The sequence below is a fragment of the Clarias gariepinus genome, chromosome 5 (genome assembly GCF_024256425.1).
Source record: "Clarias gariepinus isolate MV-2021 ecotype Netherlands chromosome 5, CGAR_prim_01v2, whole genome shotgun sequence".
NCBI classification, from domain to species: Eukaryota; Metazoa; Chordata; class Actinopteri; order Siluriformes; family Clariidae; genus Clarias; species Clarias gariepinus.
This window is the reverse complement of record NC_071104.1, coordinates 26,173,116-26,192,254: the sequence shown is the minus strand read 5'-3', so window position 1 is coordinate 26,192,254 and position 19,139 is coordinate 26,173,116. Positions and strand designations below refer to the sequence as shown.

The 19,139-nt window shown below is 38.5% G+C and overlaps 1 protein-coding gene across 3 annotated transcripts in view; it reads right to left on the bottom strand.

Annotated features, from left to right (window-relative positions):
- Nucleotides 1-19,139, bottom strand: part of tanc1b (tetratricopeptide repeat, ankyrin repeat and coiled-coil containing 1b) — a 136,357-nt gene that overhangs the window by 51,807 nt on the left and 65,411 nt on the right. For all 3 annotated transcript variants that reach the window (XM_053495887.1, XM_053495888.1, XM_053495889.1), the window contains 2 exons: nucleotides 8,994-9,115; nucleotides 2,809-2,995 (listed from right to left, as the gene is read on the bottom strand). In XM_053495887.1, coding sequence (XP_053351862.1) covers nucleotides 2,809-2,995; nucleotides 8,994-9,115 — 309 coding nt within the window. The remainder of the gene's footprint in view (nucleotides 1-2,808; nucleotides 2,996-8,993; nucleotides 9,116-19,139) is intronic.

Here is a 19,139-nt window from a genome sequence, read left to right as displayed (position 1 = left end):
CCTATTTGCAAATTAACAAAGGAATGGATAACCAAAGATTTATGTATTTGAATGGCCTAGCAACAGCCCTGAACAATCCAACTAAAACCTGAAATGGGCGGTGCACACGAAATGTCCTCACAATTTGATAGATCTACAAGAACTCATGGGAAAATATTGCCAAGTCAGGATAAAACATATCCATAGAAAAGGAGTATTAGTTCAGGGACTGTGGACACATATGCAACCAGGTTAATGTACCTTAAGTTTTTGATTTATTTTTTTTTTTGCCCCAAAAAGTTTTCGATAGTTCTCCCAAAGTTATATACATGAAAAGCACTTAGAAATAGAGGAAATCCTCCATCACCCAAATGAGGTTCCCTGTTGAGTCTGGTTCCTCTCAAGGTTTTTTCCTATTGCAATCACAGTGAGTTTTTGATTGCCACCGTCGCCCTCGGCCTGCTCATCATGTACACTGATAGTTATAGTCTATAAAGTCTAATTTATACCCTAAAAATGTATTCTATTAAGCTACATTGTGACAATGAGCATTATCAAAAGTCCCATACAGAAAACATTGTATTGAATTGAAAGTTGTGATAGTCGCTTTATTTGTACACTATGCAGTTTCATGTTAAAGCTCGGGTAAGACCCGACATTATTTATCTTAGTGCCAAGCTTTTACTTTACAAAAACCTGAGATTTTAACAGAGGTGTGTAGATTTTTTTATATACAAAGTCTGACAACATTCTAAGACTGCTCCAACCCAGTAAGAGCTCAAAAAGAAAAAAAAAAACTTGGATGGAGAAATGCATGTATGAAAACAGTATTCATTGTGAATACTGTCACACATCACTTTTTGACTGTGTCAAAAGATGATGATGGCATCACATGGTGATGGCATCCAGGTGATTCTCACCGCCCCAGCAGGTACACAGTGTACACTTTATAAAGTCATAGGTACAATTAGTAATTCTATACCATATCCTGTCTTGATGCTTTTTTTGAATAAAGCATTCAATTACCTACAAAAAACAATCGTGTTGTACGTAAATCATATAAAACGTGTGAACAGACAACACTAAGGTTAATGCATCATAAACCACAATGATGCAGAATGACAATGTGTCCATTTAGGATGACAGAAACCAAAGAACAAACTCAAATTAAAACCCAGTGCAGTTAGACATGTCATTATTCAAAATATCCATTTATCAGAACAGACTAGAAGCCTTGTAAAAAGGAAGAACATAAAAATAAACCCTGTAATCTTTTCCAGTTTTTTCAGATAGCTTGAAAGCTGGAAAACACAGACCTGCCGAAAAATCTGAGATACTCTTTAAATACAGGGAGCAATCATTTCCTGTCTTATACTCTATCTTTATCTTTTTTCTCTTCATCAGTGTGTCTGGTTTCGTAAAAATGACATTAAGGATTTTCTACATTGCAGCACTTGTTAAGACCAAGAAAAGAAAGGAAATCATGCCAGCAACAAAACAAAAAGCTCAAGGCTTGAAAGGGGAAAGAAATTCTACATTAATGCATCTTTTAAAATATGTAATATTTTATGTAAAATATTTACATATGTAGCATGCAATTTTAACAAATAGTTAATTTGAATTGCAAACTGGTATATTTTGTCTAGGCGAATATTCCATAGACATTCATACAGAAGTGTGTCTCCATGCTACAAACAAATACAACATGCTGTAAAGACCTTTCCTGATAAATAATAAGTGGATGTGTGCAATCCTTGAGAAAATTCTTGCTGCTATGCAGAATCACTCACTCTGAGGGGAAAAAACTTTAATCTTGGGTATCAGAGAGCAGGAGATGAGTTCAGCTTTTCATTATAGAGCGGGAAAAAAGCCCACATCACCCAGTAAAGGGAAAAATATATATATTCCAAACAGCATATTCTCTCATGTTCTTGAACAGCATTAAACCCTTTATCTTTTTCCCTCTCATTATGTCTCACTCCACAAAGATTTAATTAATGCTTTATTGTTTTTTTTTTCCCCTCACAGCACAACTGTAACATTATTGCGATTATTGCTAAAGCCGTAAGTGGTACTCCAGAATAGTTGCAATTTAGTTTTTGTGGTTATTAGCAGAAGCATGTTTTGTCACTCGGCAGATGTGATAAACAGGAACGCTGCTCACTTAGATCTGACAGAGTGATTTATGGAAATAAAAATCCACTATAAACATATTTCACTTGCTTTCAATGTGTATATGCATTCGCCAGAAATAAAAATGCGACTAAAATCAAACCACAGTTCTAGTATTTCAACAAGTGCAACAACAGCCTGTTCTAGCTATAGAGCTGTAAACATATTCTATCAAATAATAAATCTGAAATTACGTTTGAAGAACATTTTTTATTTCATGAAGCAATAACAAATATCTGAGAGCACCTCTAACGTTTCAGCTGCATTGGAGTATAATTAAGAAAATAACCTATACATTAAATCTTTTGATCAGGCATGAACCATTCAGAAAATGGCTTACAGCAAAAGTACCATGGATCACCATTTCGCAACAACAATAGACAGCGAATAAAAGATTGATGCCATATTCATGTATAATACAGTAACTCAGAAAAGAACAATGATACCTCGTATACAGGGTGTGAATGTCAGAGTGTCCTAATAGAATTTGTGAATGTAGCTGAGAACTGCCACAGAAGAACTGTGTGTGTGTGTGTGTGTGTGTGTGTGTATGTAAAACATTATTCTTGAATGAAGCTGAAAGCGGATAATGGGGCAGCAGAGCTGCAGTGGTTGAAAGAATAATAATGTGTGTGTATGTGAGAAGTAGTGAGATACCTATAATGCCGCTGTCCTTGCTCTCTAGCGTGGAGCTGGGGCTGGTGATCGTGCCGCTGGGGCTGCGCTGGCTGGCATTGGGACGAGTGGAGCTGCTGTTCAGAGTGGAGCACGGGCTGTCTGTACACGCAGACGCTGTACTACTGGTCAGAGTAGAGCAAGGACTCACCCCCTGATTCACTGAGCACTAAAAACACACACACACAAGCACACAGGCAGGCTTTTAAGCTTTGATGTTTCATGTACACACACTGTTAAATTCGATCATGTAAACGCTGGTATCTTTTTCAGCTTTCTGATAATACTGAGAGAGAGAGAGGAGTAAGGGAGAGAGAAATGGCTTTACGACTACAGACAAACGGTCTACGAAAATTAAGCTTAAAGATAAATATCAAAGCCTTGAACCAATAAACCACATGCCGATCAACAGATTCCCTTTTGAGGCGAGTGCTGAGAGTTCATTCCGAGTTCAGTTTTTTTCACACTCCAAACAGATCCAGCCGCATCCGCCGTTTCAGCAAATAAATCAGCTTCTCATTAGTCACACACACAGACACGTGTTTGGAGTAAGATCACTCGGCACATTATTCATCTGTACCAAAACAATACAAGGACAAAACTGCTCCAAAGTTTAAACCCTCACAAAACTTTGAAACCCAATCTGTCTTGATTCTACTCTCTTCCCTTCTCTTCCAATTATTCAGCAGCATCTGATCACATCAGGTCCTTCTGTAAAAAGCTGCTAAACTGGTGCTTGATTCCAATCACCTGATCAAATAAGGAGGTGTATGGCACAGCTAATTTTATTTATCATTACTGACACTGGGGCTATACAGTGCATCCGGAAAGTGTTCACAGCGCATCACTTTTTCCACATTTTGTTATGTCACAGCCTTATTCTAAAAGGGATTAAATTCATTTTTTTCCTCAGAATTCTACACACAACACCCCATAATGACAACATGAAAAAAGTTTACTTGAGATTTTTGCAAATTTATTAAAAATAAAAAAATTGAGAAAGCACATGTACATAAGTATTCACAGCGTTTGCAAAATTGAGCTCAGGCGCATCCTGTTTCCCCTGATCATCCTTGAGATGTTTCTGCAGCCTAATTGGAGTCCACCTGTGGTAAATTCAGTTGATTGGACATGATTTGGAAAGGCACACACCTGTCTATATAAGGTCCCACAGTTGACAGTTCATGTCAAAGCACAAACCAAGCATGAAGTCAAAGGAATTTACAGAAAAATTTGAAGGTCCTAATAAGCACAGTGTCCTCCATCATCCGTTAGTGGTATAAGTTAGAAACCACCAGGACTCTTCCTAGAGCTGGCCGGCCATCTAAACTGAGTGATCAGGGGAGAAGGGCCTTAGTCAGGGAGGTGACCAAGAACCCGATGGTCACTCTGTCCGACCTCCAGAGCTCCTCTGTGGAGAGAGGAGAACCTTCCAAAAGGACAACCATTTTTGCAGCAATCCACCAATCAGGCCTATATGGGTGGCCAGAGGGTCCAATCAGACGTGAGAATTTTGGCAAACTCCAGGCGTGCTGCCATGTGCATTTTACCAAGGAGTGGCTTCCGTCTGGCCACTCTACCATATAGGCCTGATTGGTGGATTGCTGCAGAGATGGTTGTCCTCGAGATCCTGTCTCGGAGGTCTACAGACAATTCCTTGACTTCATGCTTGGTTTGTGCTCTGACATGAAATGTCAACTGTGGGACCTTATATAGACAGGTGTGTGCCTTTCCAAATCATGTCCAATCAACTGAATTTACCACAGGTGGACTCTAATTAAGCTGCAGAAACATCTCAAGAATGATTATGGGAAACAGGATGATCAGGGGAAACAGGATGCGCCTGAGCTCAATTTTGCAAACACTGTGAATACTTATGTACATGTGCTTTCTAAATTTTTATTTTTAATGAATTTGCAAAAATCTCAAGTAAACTTTTTTCATGTTGTCATTATGGGATGTTGTGTGTAGAATTCTGAGGGGAAAAAATGAATTCTTTTTAGAATAAGGCTGTGACAAAATGTGGAAAAAGTGATGCGCTGTGAACACTTTCCGGATGCACTGTATGAAGTGTGTGTATAATATATATATATATAAAAAGAATGTCCTAATCTCCTCACATTTCAGTGCAGAAGTTTGCATACCCTTCTGAAGTCAACTAAACAGGGTTTGCAGATGTCACTTCACTATCACAAGTGTTCAGACGTGTGTGCTAAGATATTAACAATCGAGCAATCTGTATGGCATTTAAATGTTTAACAAATGTCAACTTATTCCATTGGCCTTGGAGAACCTCACAAGTCCCTACTGTTGGTTATAGGTTTTTCTGTCTTTGTAGAAGTTTTTTTTTCAGGCTATGTTTGTATTTCTCCACCTCCAGCTCTATTAAATTACATAATTCATGATAGTGTTTTTTCTATTTAGAGTTTGAAGCTTTTCATAGCTTTCATTGACTGATGATGGGAATCGCCAGTGAACACCCGATATGATATCACGATACCTAGGTGCCGATTTAATTTATATTGTCCAAGTAAGTATTGTGGCAAGTATCATCAAACTGAACTTAAATATGAGTGCCTGCTGATCAGTTGCAAGCAAACGGGCACACGCAGCTTCTGATGCAGGTGAGTTCTACAACATGGTGTTTTGAGACTGGCGTAAGTGTGTATAATGAGTGGGTTTTAAGACTAATTCACTTGCAGAGTTTGTAGGAAAGGGCTGATCAGAGGCTGTTGACTGATTTAAACAAACATACTTTAACTATAACAGAGAATGAATTATAACCCGTCAATGAAGCCAACTGTTTACTTGAACTTAATTATTATTAGATTTACATCAAGTAACAGGTTTTACTGAGATATCACAATTAAATTAATATGAAATTCTGTCTTATAGATTTACATGTTACATTTCTGGAAATCAGTGAGAATGCAAAGATTTCCATTAAATTCAACTTTTGACTTCATATAGTTGGACAAACAAGAACTCAGAAAGATTTTAAAATTAATGTACTTATACATATTTAAAAAATGTTAGCAAAGCACACCTACTGTATATTAATATTCTAGCCCTAAAACTGGTGAGAAAGTTATGACAAGTTAACTTAAATGCATTGTTTGATTTTTTTTCTTGTGCTTTGTCCTTTATATTCTAGGGGTCACCACATTGGATCATTTGAGCCACAAGATCACGCCAGATGCCCATCTTGTTGCGAATCCACACAATTTGATCCACATAATTGAATCTCAAAGGCAGGGTATATATTTCAGCAGTTCAAGTGGAGACGCAGTGGTAGCAGGGTTTGAGCCCCGAGCTGTCCAATCTGCAACCCAGAGCCTCATTTGTGGGAGTCACCAACTGCTATTACTGTCTGAATATCCACTTCAAAAGTATTTCATGAAAGTGGAAATAAAGAGACAAATTTAATATTAAAATAATATTTTTGATTAGACGAATAGTTGAGGTTGAATCATTGCTTATGCAAAACTCTTTACCTTTTAAACATATTTAGATATTCAGATGGGTCTCCATCACTTCTTGTTCTTCAAACATGAGAGCAAAACATTTGCTGCTGTTTAATAATTTTTGTATTAGCCAGAGCTTAAACAAGAAAATCAGACTTTCTCTCTATTATGATCTCATTCAGTATACCAAGAGACCGTCCCTCCAGCTCAATACTCAGCATAGCCTAGTTCAGCTCAACTTTACATAGTTCTGCCGAGCTCTGCCTTTTTCTGTGAAGAACAGATTGCTAAATATTGAGAAAGTCATTGCTAGGCCTCCAAGTGTAGCCCTATCATCTGGAGATCGCAAGTTCGAATCTCGCAGCCGGAGGTTTAGAGAGAGCTGATTGGCCGAGCTCTCTCACAGGGAAGGGATGAGTGGTACTTAGTGCTTTACAGCCAATCAGGGGTGTCTATGAGCTCATGCAAGTGAAAGAAGCGGATAGCGCTGTCCTCCGAGTGTGTTACTCCGCCCCCAGCAGTTCAAAAAAGATGCGGTCGACTGGCATTGAGGAAACATGTGATAGTCTTCGGCCCTCCCGACTGAGAGGTAGTGGGAGCCCCCTAGTGACGGGGAGGAATCGGACACGACTAAATTAAGAAGAAAATTGCGGGAAAAAAAGATAATGTCATTGCTAACTGACAATCTTATACTTGTCCACGCATTTCTGGTCCCTGTGCTCTGATTGGCTGGGAAAATGCACTTCCTCATAGGGCTGCTCAGACACGGTTCATTTAACGCTAAGAACACTGAAATCATGTGGCTAAAAAAAATGACACATTAACAGACACGTCTTGATGACCTCTAAGACCTCTTTATATGAAGCTGTCCTGATTAAAGTAAGATGTAATCTAGATGTTATAAAAGTGCATCCTAATGAGCAGCAGCTCACTGAGGCAACTATAAACATTAAAGATGGGAAAATATGATGTGATTTGATACATTATGATAGTAAAATGTCTCGAGTGGTTCCCTTACATCAGGAATTTTTTATGTTTTGTTTTTCAATAAAGATAAAGTATAAGCCTTGACTCAAAACATTACATTTTGCAGTTAAAAGGACAATCATACAGCTAATATATAGCATTATATTCATCAGTCATCCCTGAGAGTAAACTCGCTTTTCTAAACCTGCTCGCACTGTATTTTGCCGTTTTACCATAGCAACCCCGTGCTTACTCTGATTGGCACAGCATGACATGTGACAAAACTAACCAATCAGAGACTACAGAAAATTAACTCTGACTGGCTGTTTCAGATATGTCATGAAGCTCTGTACATGCACACTAGGGCTGCATTGACGTCTCAAAATAATCGATTACGCCAATTACGTTAATACGTAGACTTCTGTTGAGTGCATCGATCGCAACGTTTACTTTCGTCCCTAATTTAGCTGGTGCATGGTGGAGGAAGACTTTATCAACAAAAATCCGATCCTTCAATGTGTGGTAATTCTTTAAAGGAACACCTAATAAAATGCTGCTCTGGGAGAAGTGTTGTAGTAATATAGCTCACCTCAGTGCTCACACAGACGCATGGACGACACACACAGCATAAGCGTGTCAAAAAGAAAACACTGTAGTTCTCTCTCAGTTGTGTTTCAGATAAGCCACTTAGTGGAACAGAACATGCTAACAGCTAGTCTGGCAACACCGCTTTCCAAGTTAATAAAAGAATTAATCAGTAAACCGGGAAAATTACTGCTAGAATAACTGTGAAAAAACAACTGTTAGACTAATTGGGGAGTATACTTAATAAAATTGGGAGATTCATTAATAATATTTGTTTTATTAATATGATTAATGATATGATATATAGATTGATATGAATAAAAGTTATATTTATATATATGTTTTTTCTTAATACGATTTGATCCATGATTGAAAGTTGACAGTTGGTCAAATGGAGAAATGGAAAAACACATGAACTCATTTTTTAAACATAACATTAAAAAAATAAACACATCATCAGTACTGATTACTGACCAGTTGCACTTTCGAAATATTTGTTCACCAATAAGCCTTATATCACCTAGATGTTGTTTGCAACACCCTCATCTCTTCTATTAACAAAAATTTTCTTCAGGGCAATAATATAAATAACATGTTTTAAAACCATTTAAGATGTAGTGATTACAAACAGAATGCACAAGGAATTATTAATTGAAAGTTTTTTTTCCTCACAGTTACAGACTACTTATCTCCGTCAGGTATAAGAAAGAGCCTTCATAACATGCACTTTATTTGCCTTACACACACTCCATGTCTTTGGATCACTAGACAGCTGAACACAAATCAATAACGTGCACTTATGGACAAGTCCTCTCTTAAACGCAATGTAAACACAAGCACATGCTCGCACACAGCAGTCTGATTAAAGTTAGTCCTATGTGAAGAGTAGAGTCACTCCAGTGGGAATAAGTCTATGATCCAGTTGCAATGATCAGCTCCTCTTATAAACTCAAACAAGTCTCCTCCAGTCATCCTTCAGACAGCTGGGTTGTTTCACTTATGCTTAGATTCCTGTATATCCTCTCTCTTACTTGAACTATATATTTCCGTATTCTACGTCTCTCATTTGCCTCTCTTGTCCTTTACACCCCTCTTCCCCCACTCTGTCTTTCTCTATTCTTCAGCAACAGCTGCAAAAGGAAAATGAAATACCTTCTTATCATTCTTCTCGTCCATAGGTATGCGCGTAGAGCCTGGGATGCCTTCACCCAGCAAGAAGCCCAAGCGTGTCATCAACTCCTGAGTGGCGGGGGAGGAGCCAGAAACGGTCGGCTCTGAAACACAGACAGAGAGAGAAGGGATAGAGAGAGAGAGAGAGAGAGAGAGAGAGAGAGAGAGAGAGAGGTGGGCCAAGAGGGACAGACAGAAGATGAAGGACAGAAAGGAAAAAAGAAAAAACAGAGAGGAAGACATTAGTTTCCAATACATGAACTACAATGCCTTGCTTCTATACAGTGTTCCCGTACACAAACTGAGAATGTGCTGTAAGCTTGAGTAACAAGTGTCACACACTTCTGTCTTACTATCCTTGCTAGGACCTAACTGACATAACATTGCAGCTAATTAATGAATAAAATAAATCAGTCACCACTAATAAAACAGTCACCAAATGATTCTAACGCTTAGTCTCCGCTAAAGATATAAAAACATGCCTTTATACAAGCACACACACCTCATTGAGGATGCACAAAGCAGTGCTGAGGTCTCCAGTGTGAGTGCACTGTTTGCCTGTTTGCAATCTAAGCCTTTCAAGACAGGAAGAGAATATTAATGTGTAAAGATGGCCCTCAGCGTCGTTCGCTCGTCACCGCACACACCAAGCCCAAGTATGACTGTCATGCACCGTCGATCTACATCTGAGCTTGTTAAGGAGCTTGTTTCCCCAAACATGTCTACTGCAAATGGGTGCATGATTGAAATTAGCTATACTGCAAGAGGCCGTATTTAGATCAGACATCAACAGGCTGAGAAGCAGACATGAGAGATAATCTTAGATCAAATGGCAAAAATGTTATATTGAATTACTTAAACGAGTAACTAACCTTTAAAATTCGAGTAATTCCCTAGCGAAGGTGTTGATTTTTTATCTCACTGCACTCTAACACAACAAGAACCTTTATAGAAAAGTGATGAAAGTCATTATCCTCCAGCACAGACAAAAACACAAAGCCACCTCCCATCACATCACATCCCCCTCTCTAGCTCACACATTAATACCACTGTCAGACCAACAAATTACTCTACACCACCTTCTGGAATCTGAGGGAGCTATACAGGTCAATGTAATACACAATCACACAAACACCTTGGACAATAACAAATAAAAAAAAAAATTTTTTTTTTGTTCTTTAAAATAAATAAATAAATCACCACCTGATTCCAAAGTCAAAACACCAAGAGATCAATTATTAATGTGTAGATTTCTATTATATAGCTCAACTTTATCTCATCATTGAGGAACATGGAGGGATTGTGTTAATCGGGGACACGCAGGCTGCTGCTAGCTCTCAGCTCTGAAAAGCGTGCCGTCAGTGTGATGTGCTACAAGAAGGGGCTGATTGTGTGTAAAAGAGCTGGGAGGAGATACTGAACAATCTCATTACTCTCATCACTGCTGTACACAATGATGCACATAAACATCAGTGGAAAAGAGATCTACTCGTCCATATCCAACCTGCAATTTCACAACCTTAATTAAACTACTGGAATAACCATAATCAGGACGTGTTTTGGAAACCTCATGGTTTAATTCTGGGCCCTTACTGTACAATAACGCAACACTGCACTACTGTATAGTAAAACCTGCATTGCAAATTCTCACAGTGCAGATTCCTCCTCTCTTCCTCTCCCTCTTAATAGGTTACTCTGAATTGCAGATTTCTTCCTGCCTGTTCAGTACAAGACAACCACCTGTTTCTAAGGCAACAAGCAGTTAACAAATGTTTCTCGAGTATCCGTACAGAAAAGCTAAGCAGGAGCAATGGTCTGAATATAAAATAATGAATATGCAAAACAATACTGGAGATTTCAAAACTATGACATAACATATGTCATTAGGTTAATTAACAACCTAAAAACAACAGTGAGTGGTTATTTTGAGATACGAAGATCAGCTGTTCTACAATAGAACAGTATTGTCAAGTGCTTTGCAAACCCATCACGCACATTGATGAAACTGGCTCTCATGAAGATCATCCCAGAAAAGCAAGACCAAAACTTACATAGTTCATTTAGAGTTACCAGCCTCAAAAATCACCATTTAGCAGCACCTCAGATTAGAGCTGTAAAGAAGGCTTTCTTAATTATTCATTCACTCAATAATTGATTCATCTCAAGCACTTGCTTTATACGGGTTAAAGCTACAGTCAATCAAAATCTGGATACACACTAATTTACATCCATTGTGGTAGTCGGCTTGATCAGAGAACTCAGGAGAACACCCACACTGACACAGGAAGAACATGCACAGACAAGAGCCTGAGCTCAGAATTGAACTGAGGTCACACAGCTGTGACACAATGCTACCTGCTGCACCATCACAAGAGCTCAAAAGAAATGTATGTGCCACATGCTGGTGTACAAGCTCAACCTACAGTACTGGACAGGTATGTAAGCTGATCAGATGGATGATCTTAATCTAGCTCATCTATCATAAATATTTCAAAACATACATTTGCGCAATAATTTGAACAATATATCACAAAACCTGTCTTCTAAATTACTATTAGAAAAAAAAGAACCAGAAATGCTTTCTGTTAACAAAAGTGTAATTATTGTTTTTTATTATTGTTATTATTTTATTATTGTTGTATTTGCAACACGAGTGCAGCTGTTGGTGGCGATTATGTTTGGAAAACCAGCAAGTAGTTGACCTGACCTGTTTACAAGTAACAAGTACATGTGTTTTAATATTCCTACACTGGTAAAATGATTGCATGATTCCACTTCACATCATATGTATACAAATAGATTTACTGTCATGTCTCTAATGGTGTCCCTAATGATGGCTGTAATTCAAAACAAATTTGTGATAGGATGACAACAAAGAATTCAAATGGGCCAAAATTCTTGATTATGATCGATAAGCCATGCTGCCTTCCTAGTCCAGTACTGATAATGAAGTACCTACTGTATGTGTGATAACTTTACTGAAAAGGGCATGAAATTAAATTACACTTGGGTTTTAATAAAGCCTGATTAGTGTGTGAGAGAGTACATCTCTTTCAAGGTCTTGCTAAAATCATTACCTATTCCAATTAGCATTTCATTACTCCATGTGCTATACATTATACACATTCCCAGCCTTCATGCTTAGGGCTAAAGAGACTTGATTCTATGTTGGTTTGAAAAAGGATAGCCTGACAAACCCCTATACTTTTGCATGGAGTTGCTGCAAAGCAGCAAATAAACCTCATTAAGGATTCTGTGAGGGATTGATCTGTCTGGCCCTGCAAGGTGAAATGAAATGGATTAATTAGTTTTAAATATTTTGGTGATGCTTTGGCTCATCATATTAATCACCATGTCCTTGCTGTCATTATATACACACACACTAGGTTGTATTCTTAATCACCAAACCAGGATCAAGCAGGTACAATGATGTCGTAGTTGGTTATTGTGTTTCTATACTAACTGTGCAGTTAACATAAAAACTTATGATTGTCTAATTCAGCAGGTAAGGACAGCCAAATACGACATAAATTATGTATTTGTTGAGATTTTGGGTGCCATTAATTATGTAGCTAACATAGTGCATTTTAATCAAACCATGTTGAGGTTCTTTGACACAGTACTGCATACAGATGTGGACCAAAACACCTGCTCAAACAGCATGTATATATATACATTGCTTTACAAACAATGACCTCCAAAGAGGAATGACTTCATGGTGGCATACTACTGTAAATGCTTAATATAGAAAGTTATAACGTTTAAAAGAAAAATTTATAATCCTATATAAAAATCTCTGTAGTAAAAGCTGTACTCAGTCAGCTACTCAATTTCACTGACAGCTGCAGTATTTATTATAAGCATAATGAATACAATCAAAACTAATATGCACTGTAAACATAACCAGCTAATTAAAGCCAATCAGCATGCCGTTACTCAGCAGCCTAGCTGCAAAGTCGCATGAAGGTGCAAGTAGAAGGTTAGGTGATAAATCAATTTAATACCCTCTTTCAAAACGTGACACAACATAACACAGGCTATTAATGTGAAAGACCAGGCATCAGAATTAGTGTGTGAAATCATACAATAAATCACTCAACACAACAAATTCACTTGCTTTATATTGTGCAGGTTGTGACAGATATACACACACCTGGCTATCCAGATGATGTAAAAGAAAACCTGATCCCTTCGACTAGGCCACCTTTTCATTGCTCCACGGTCCGAGTCTGTTGCTTACATGCCCATTAGAGGTGGTGGATCAAACTGCTGTAAGCTTTGACCCAGATGTCTAATATCACAGTCTGGCTTTTGTTAAAGTTGCTCAGATCCTTATGTTCCAATTCCTCCTGGTTCCAACACATCATCTCTGAGAACTGACTGTTCACTTGCTGACTAATATATCCCACTCCTTGACAGGTGCCATTGCAATAATATTATCAATGTTATTCGTGTCACGCTTCAGCGGTTTTAAAGTTATGGTTAATCGCTGGATATGTGAATGTGGCATGCTAAAAGAGATTGTGAGATTTACTGTATTTGTCGTTGCTGTTTGCGGTTTATAGGCCTTTGTGTGCATAAATTGTTGCAGTTGCTGTAAAGGTGCAAAATAATAATGAGCACCTTTGTATGAATCTCTCACTGGATGTTTAAGGGTGCTTAGAGCTTTACACACAAAATTGCCTTATGCATTAGAGGCTTGACACAGTCTTCGAGACATACATAAAACCTGACAGTTTAATAGTCAAATCAAATCCTTAACAGAAGTGTAAAAGGCCTCAGTTGACTATGACATTATCTAAGCCAAACATATATCAGAACTCGTATCCAAACATGACACGCTTCAACATAACACATTGGTTTCATGGGGATACAGTTGTCATAATACTTCCCTTAATCAGGATGTAATCAAGGCTAAAATAGTCAAGGTGTGAAAATTCCATAGTCAATCAGGGCATAATTAGGGAAAACCATTAAAAGCAATGCTATCCTGTAGTGCCACTGCTTTAGATGTTAGTAACTAGCTGCTTAATTTAGTGTCATTATCTTAAGCAAATTACCCTTAATTAACAGACAACCACTGCAAATCCCTCTCACACTGAGCTCCAATGCCAATATAAGCAGATTACTGTTAGAAAAAAAACAATTCTCAGTCCACTGCTCACTTTAATTGGCGGCTTTAGGTATTTTTCTCCTCAAACAACACCGAAATCCCCAGCACTAAAATCGCCTTTTAAATAAGCACAAAAATAAGATTCAGAATTTTAAGAACAGTTTTTGAGAATTGTTCAATTTAATTCAGGGGGAAAAAAAGCTACATTTCTGATAATTAAAAAAAAAAAAAAAAAAGATCATCAGGCAAAGATTTTTGAAAAAAGTCTTGAAGTCCCAAAACACAGACAGAGTAGCATTGCTTTTTCACAGGCCCCTGGGACCTCGGTTTATCTCTCAGCTTGGGTAATGCCGCATTTAACTTGCTTTAAATGTGGGAAGCTCAGAGCTTAGAATTTTGTAGTTTCCAAGCTCTGTAAATTAGGGCTACAAACTGTAGAGGAAAAAAATCCCTTCCATGTCCACCTGTGTTAATAGCGAGCTATCCAGCTAACTGTGATGAGTACTGTAAGTATGATGATGATGTACTGTATGTATTCCTTGTCAAAACAGAAAAATGCATGTTAAGATCAGTAATGTGGTTTTATGAACATTTTACACTCTGTATAAACTGTTGGTGCTCCTTAACATTTTTAACTGGACATACTATCATACTGTAGATGGGATCAGAGTTTTTCTTATGAATATACTACATATTACTTCATTAAAGCACCTCACTGTGCAGTTCTTAAGTTATCCCATTGACTGCAGTAAAGTATAGCTGACATAGGTCACAGCTCGTTAGGTATTCTCTTCTGTAATTTATCTTTTTTTTTTGTAGTTATTTAAAATGTTTACCCAGCCCTGCGACGTCTTAATATCTACATCCTGTTCGTTTGTATGCTGTTTGTGTAATTTGTGAACGGGCTGCTGTAAAATTACAATTTTCCCCTGGGATTAATAAAGTACTCTACCTAGCGAACTGTATTTACAGCATTTAAAGGTAAGAAGTTCCGCTTTGTTTACGGTGTCTTGTTCTTGCTCATTAATGCTGCATTAAGGAAACCATCTTAAGTTCATTGACAGAAATTCTTGGTTGTATAGATATCTCCTTTTGATTTTCGTACTCAGCAATTTCAAGCTATGTAATTATGCTTTGGATCCATTGTTACCCTGACTGGGATAAATCACTTACTGATGGTGATTAAATAAACAATCTTAGATAAATAGTCTTTTAGTCTAACACCATGACCATTAGGCTCACTAAACCACACTGGAAGTTCACCAGATTTTATACAAATAATTAGATCATCCGTTACGATTACAATCTTCTGCATGGCATCAGATGGGGGGTGGAGAAGCCGTGAGAGGGAAAGAATTCTAAGACGGATGAGACAAAAACATCATTATCTACAACCTCGCTGCTTTACAGGCTGCTAAAGTTCTCTCTCTTACAGCGCAAAAGAAATATGTGTGTGATGAAGTGGAGTGTATGAGCACACTGGCTCTGCGAGCCTGTCTTATCACCGTCCTATTTATGTGTCAGCGTGCACTTGTGCGTGAGAAAGCGAGCCGGCTGGTATTCATTAGGAACTGGGTTTACTTTCTAAAACACACCAACGGTTTTAATGAACACTTGATGAATGCAGCATTTCATCTTTTCCTGCTTGTGCTTGGAGCATGTGAAGCTTACAGCTGCCATAGTAAATGGACTGGGTGCTGTGGGATGAAAGAGAGAGGAGAAGAGGGCGGAAAAAAATCTTAGCCCTAGACGCAAAATCCACACATTTGGCATCCTTCTCATGGGCTGGGAAAAAATAAAATACATACTGAAGCAGAAACTCTATGATGGATGCTCTTTTGTCATTCTGGTTCACTGGAGGGAGGAAACACACAAGTGCGGTCACAAAACATGCTGGCAGCAGCTGTAATTAAGCGACCGGATAAAAGGGATTGTATGGAAAGAAGAGTGAGATGTCAGTGCTGTGGTTGGTCTAATTTTCTGCTCGTGTGTCTCCTACATCACAAAGATGCGCTATTTAGTGAAAACAGCTCAGTTAATCAGCACTGCCTACTGCCTCAAGGCTTTATATAAACAGCCTGCTCCGCTACATAGATCCGTTTTTGTAGACTGCACAGGTTTCATCAGCTTTCTGCTACACCATTGACTTCTTGGTGACTAAGAGCAAACGAGCATGAAGAGCAAATTCAATGCTTTATATATAACTGCCATCTTTTACACAAATTGACACAGCAACAAACAAAATTTAATAAGTATGATAGGGGTTTTTCATGTTACATTTTCAGCAAATTAAGTTCTTGAAGAGGAAGAGGAATATTTGCTCCTCGTCTCTCTGTCATGGCTTGTAAGACTATGTGCAATACACCCTTGTGCCACTTACCCATAGTCAATTAATTATAGTATCACCCATTCTTGCAGTGACTCTGGGAAATTGAAGGGGTGTAGCCTGACACAAGTAATATACAGTATGTGGTGTACATTATGTCATTACAGTCAGATAGAGCTGCTAGATCTTAGAATTTAGTTTTTTCAATGAATTACACATTAAAATGTCGGGTAAAGCTGACCTTATTAGGGCATTATAAAAGTTAAATAAAATTATACAAGCTGTGCCTGCATGTGCTCCATATTGAACATCAGCAAAGACACTTCTAGTAAAGTACAGTGAAGTAGCTCCAATAAATACCATGCTGTTTCATTTCCTTAAATTTTAGCTTGTTCATGTTTCAGATGAAGATAATGCAAGGAAGGCCAGCGTGGCTATCTGTTCTGCAGAGAGATAAACGAAGCTAAGATGCATTAGCAGAAGATGTTTTCTTGCTCTGCTTAAAGTCAGATAGACTTGTAAGTTTCATGTAGGACTCCAAAACATGTTAAAAAGAAAAACCCATTAGGAGATAAAACAGTTTACGTTTGTTAATCTTAACCCTTTGATTGCCAAAACTTACAGGACAACTAAAAAATGTTGCAGCAACAATCAAGAAACACTTAAAGCTACAGCCATGGCATTTCTTCTGACAGAAATGTAAAAATTGATAGTCATCAGAATACGTGGACTCAATCTCTGATGTCCAATTCAGCAGTCAATCATACATTTTTACATTTGCAGCATTTGATAGACGCTATTATCCAGAGCGACATTTTAAAGACCAGAACTGTTTAAGTTCTGTATACTCCATAACCATGGCTTCTAAGGCTTTTTTTCCTTCATGCTCAACTTGTCATTGATATTTACATAATAAACCTTAAGTCTTTCATGTCCTATAATTGCCTCTTCTTATTAAATCCAAGTCTACGCTCTCTTCTCCTTCCACCTTTTCATTCCACCGCCCCCTCTGGCCACAGCTGTGCACGTACAGAATTCTGATTCTAGTTGGATAAGAAGTTTGGGCTGTGGAAATGAGAACCTGCTGAAGGGGTAAAGCAAATTAATTCCGCACAGTGCACGCACACACACACGCACACCTTCATTCATATGCCTCTTCTGTGCCCATCCTCTCATCACTCACTTTCTCACAAAAAAAATACAACTAACCACACAGTCCCTGCAGTCCACACATATCTCACTAACACACATATCCAATCTGTTTTGAAGAGACTAGAGCACACTGACATATTCCAGATCACAGCAACTTACACACAAGTGTCCCCATGAGAGTGTGTTTGTGTGTGAGAACAGATGTACAGATGCACTATTCAACATGGACCTGGAGATGAGTTTGCATCTGGAACAGAGCCTCTGACTGGCATGCCGTGTTTTTCTGAAAGCATTTTAGTGAAGTGGTGGGCTGTGAGCCCGTGTAAAGATGAAGCAAAATGACAGGAAGCAGAAATAGTGAAAACAGAGTAAAAAGAGAAAAGGACAGAAAAGGGGGGAAGGTGGATTGACAAAAATATGGCGAGGTTCAGATAATTACAGCGGTGACTGAAACAGACTTTAAGTATAGGTACAAAACCCAGACCACAGCTGATGCACATCAGACATCTGTTGCATGTCACTTGTTCTCCCTCTCCCGTTCCCTCACTCTCTCTCTCTCTCTCTCTCTCTCTCTCTCACACACACAGGTTACATGTCTCAAAGAATGCATGGCCCAAGCGTCTATGAAATTCTATCTCTCTTCAAAGCAGAACAAAAGATTTGCTCAGTGTATCCCAGTGACTCATTCAGTCATGCTCAAAGACAGAGTACTCACGCTCACTCTCTCAGAGCACACGCGCGCACACACACACACACACGCGCACGCACACACACACACACACACACACACACACACACACACACACACACACACACACACACACACACACACACACAATTCCTGTGAACACTGCTGTTCCTTAAAGTGGACAAAGATGCACTGCATGGTTTAAACCTGCAGAAGCCATCTTCATCTGAAGTGAAATGACTTCCTTTCTCGGTAAACCTAGACTAGTAGGTAAACCAACAGTTTATACCAACAGTGATAAGATGTTGGACGAACTAAAAGAACAGCTTTGATGCACATTGGCACGTCTCAAGAACTGCATCACGGGATAAACATCATTCTACCAAAAGATATACCTCCAGTTCCTGTATGAAGCAAAATGTCCCCACATCATAAGAGAGCACATCTGATATACCCTTCTCTGGTTCTGCACATTCATCTATAAGCTGCAACACAAGGTTTGTAGCTGGAATGTTACATGATTATGATTACAGTATAATTGATTTCTTTAAGCGTTGTTGTTTTTTTTACTGAACTGTGATTATTCAGGGATTCACTTGTTCTGATACAAGCCTCATAGCTCCAAGGTCCCTGGTTCAGTCCTGGTCTCAGATTACTGTCTGTAGGAGGTGTTCTTGTCTTGTCTACATACTGTAGGTTCTCTCAATTCCTTAGAAACATTCCCCTTGTGTGTGACAGCCAGCTATTTACTGTGTTTGACCATGCACCACAAAGTAACACATTTACAGTAGGTAACAGCAGATGATAAAGGTAGGGGAAAATGGTTTCAGTGATGTATCGTGATTCTTT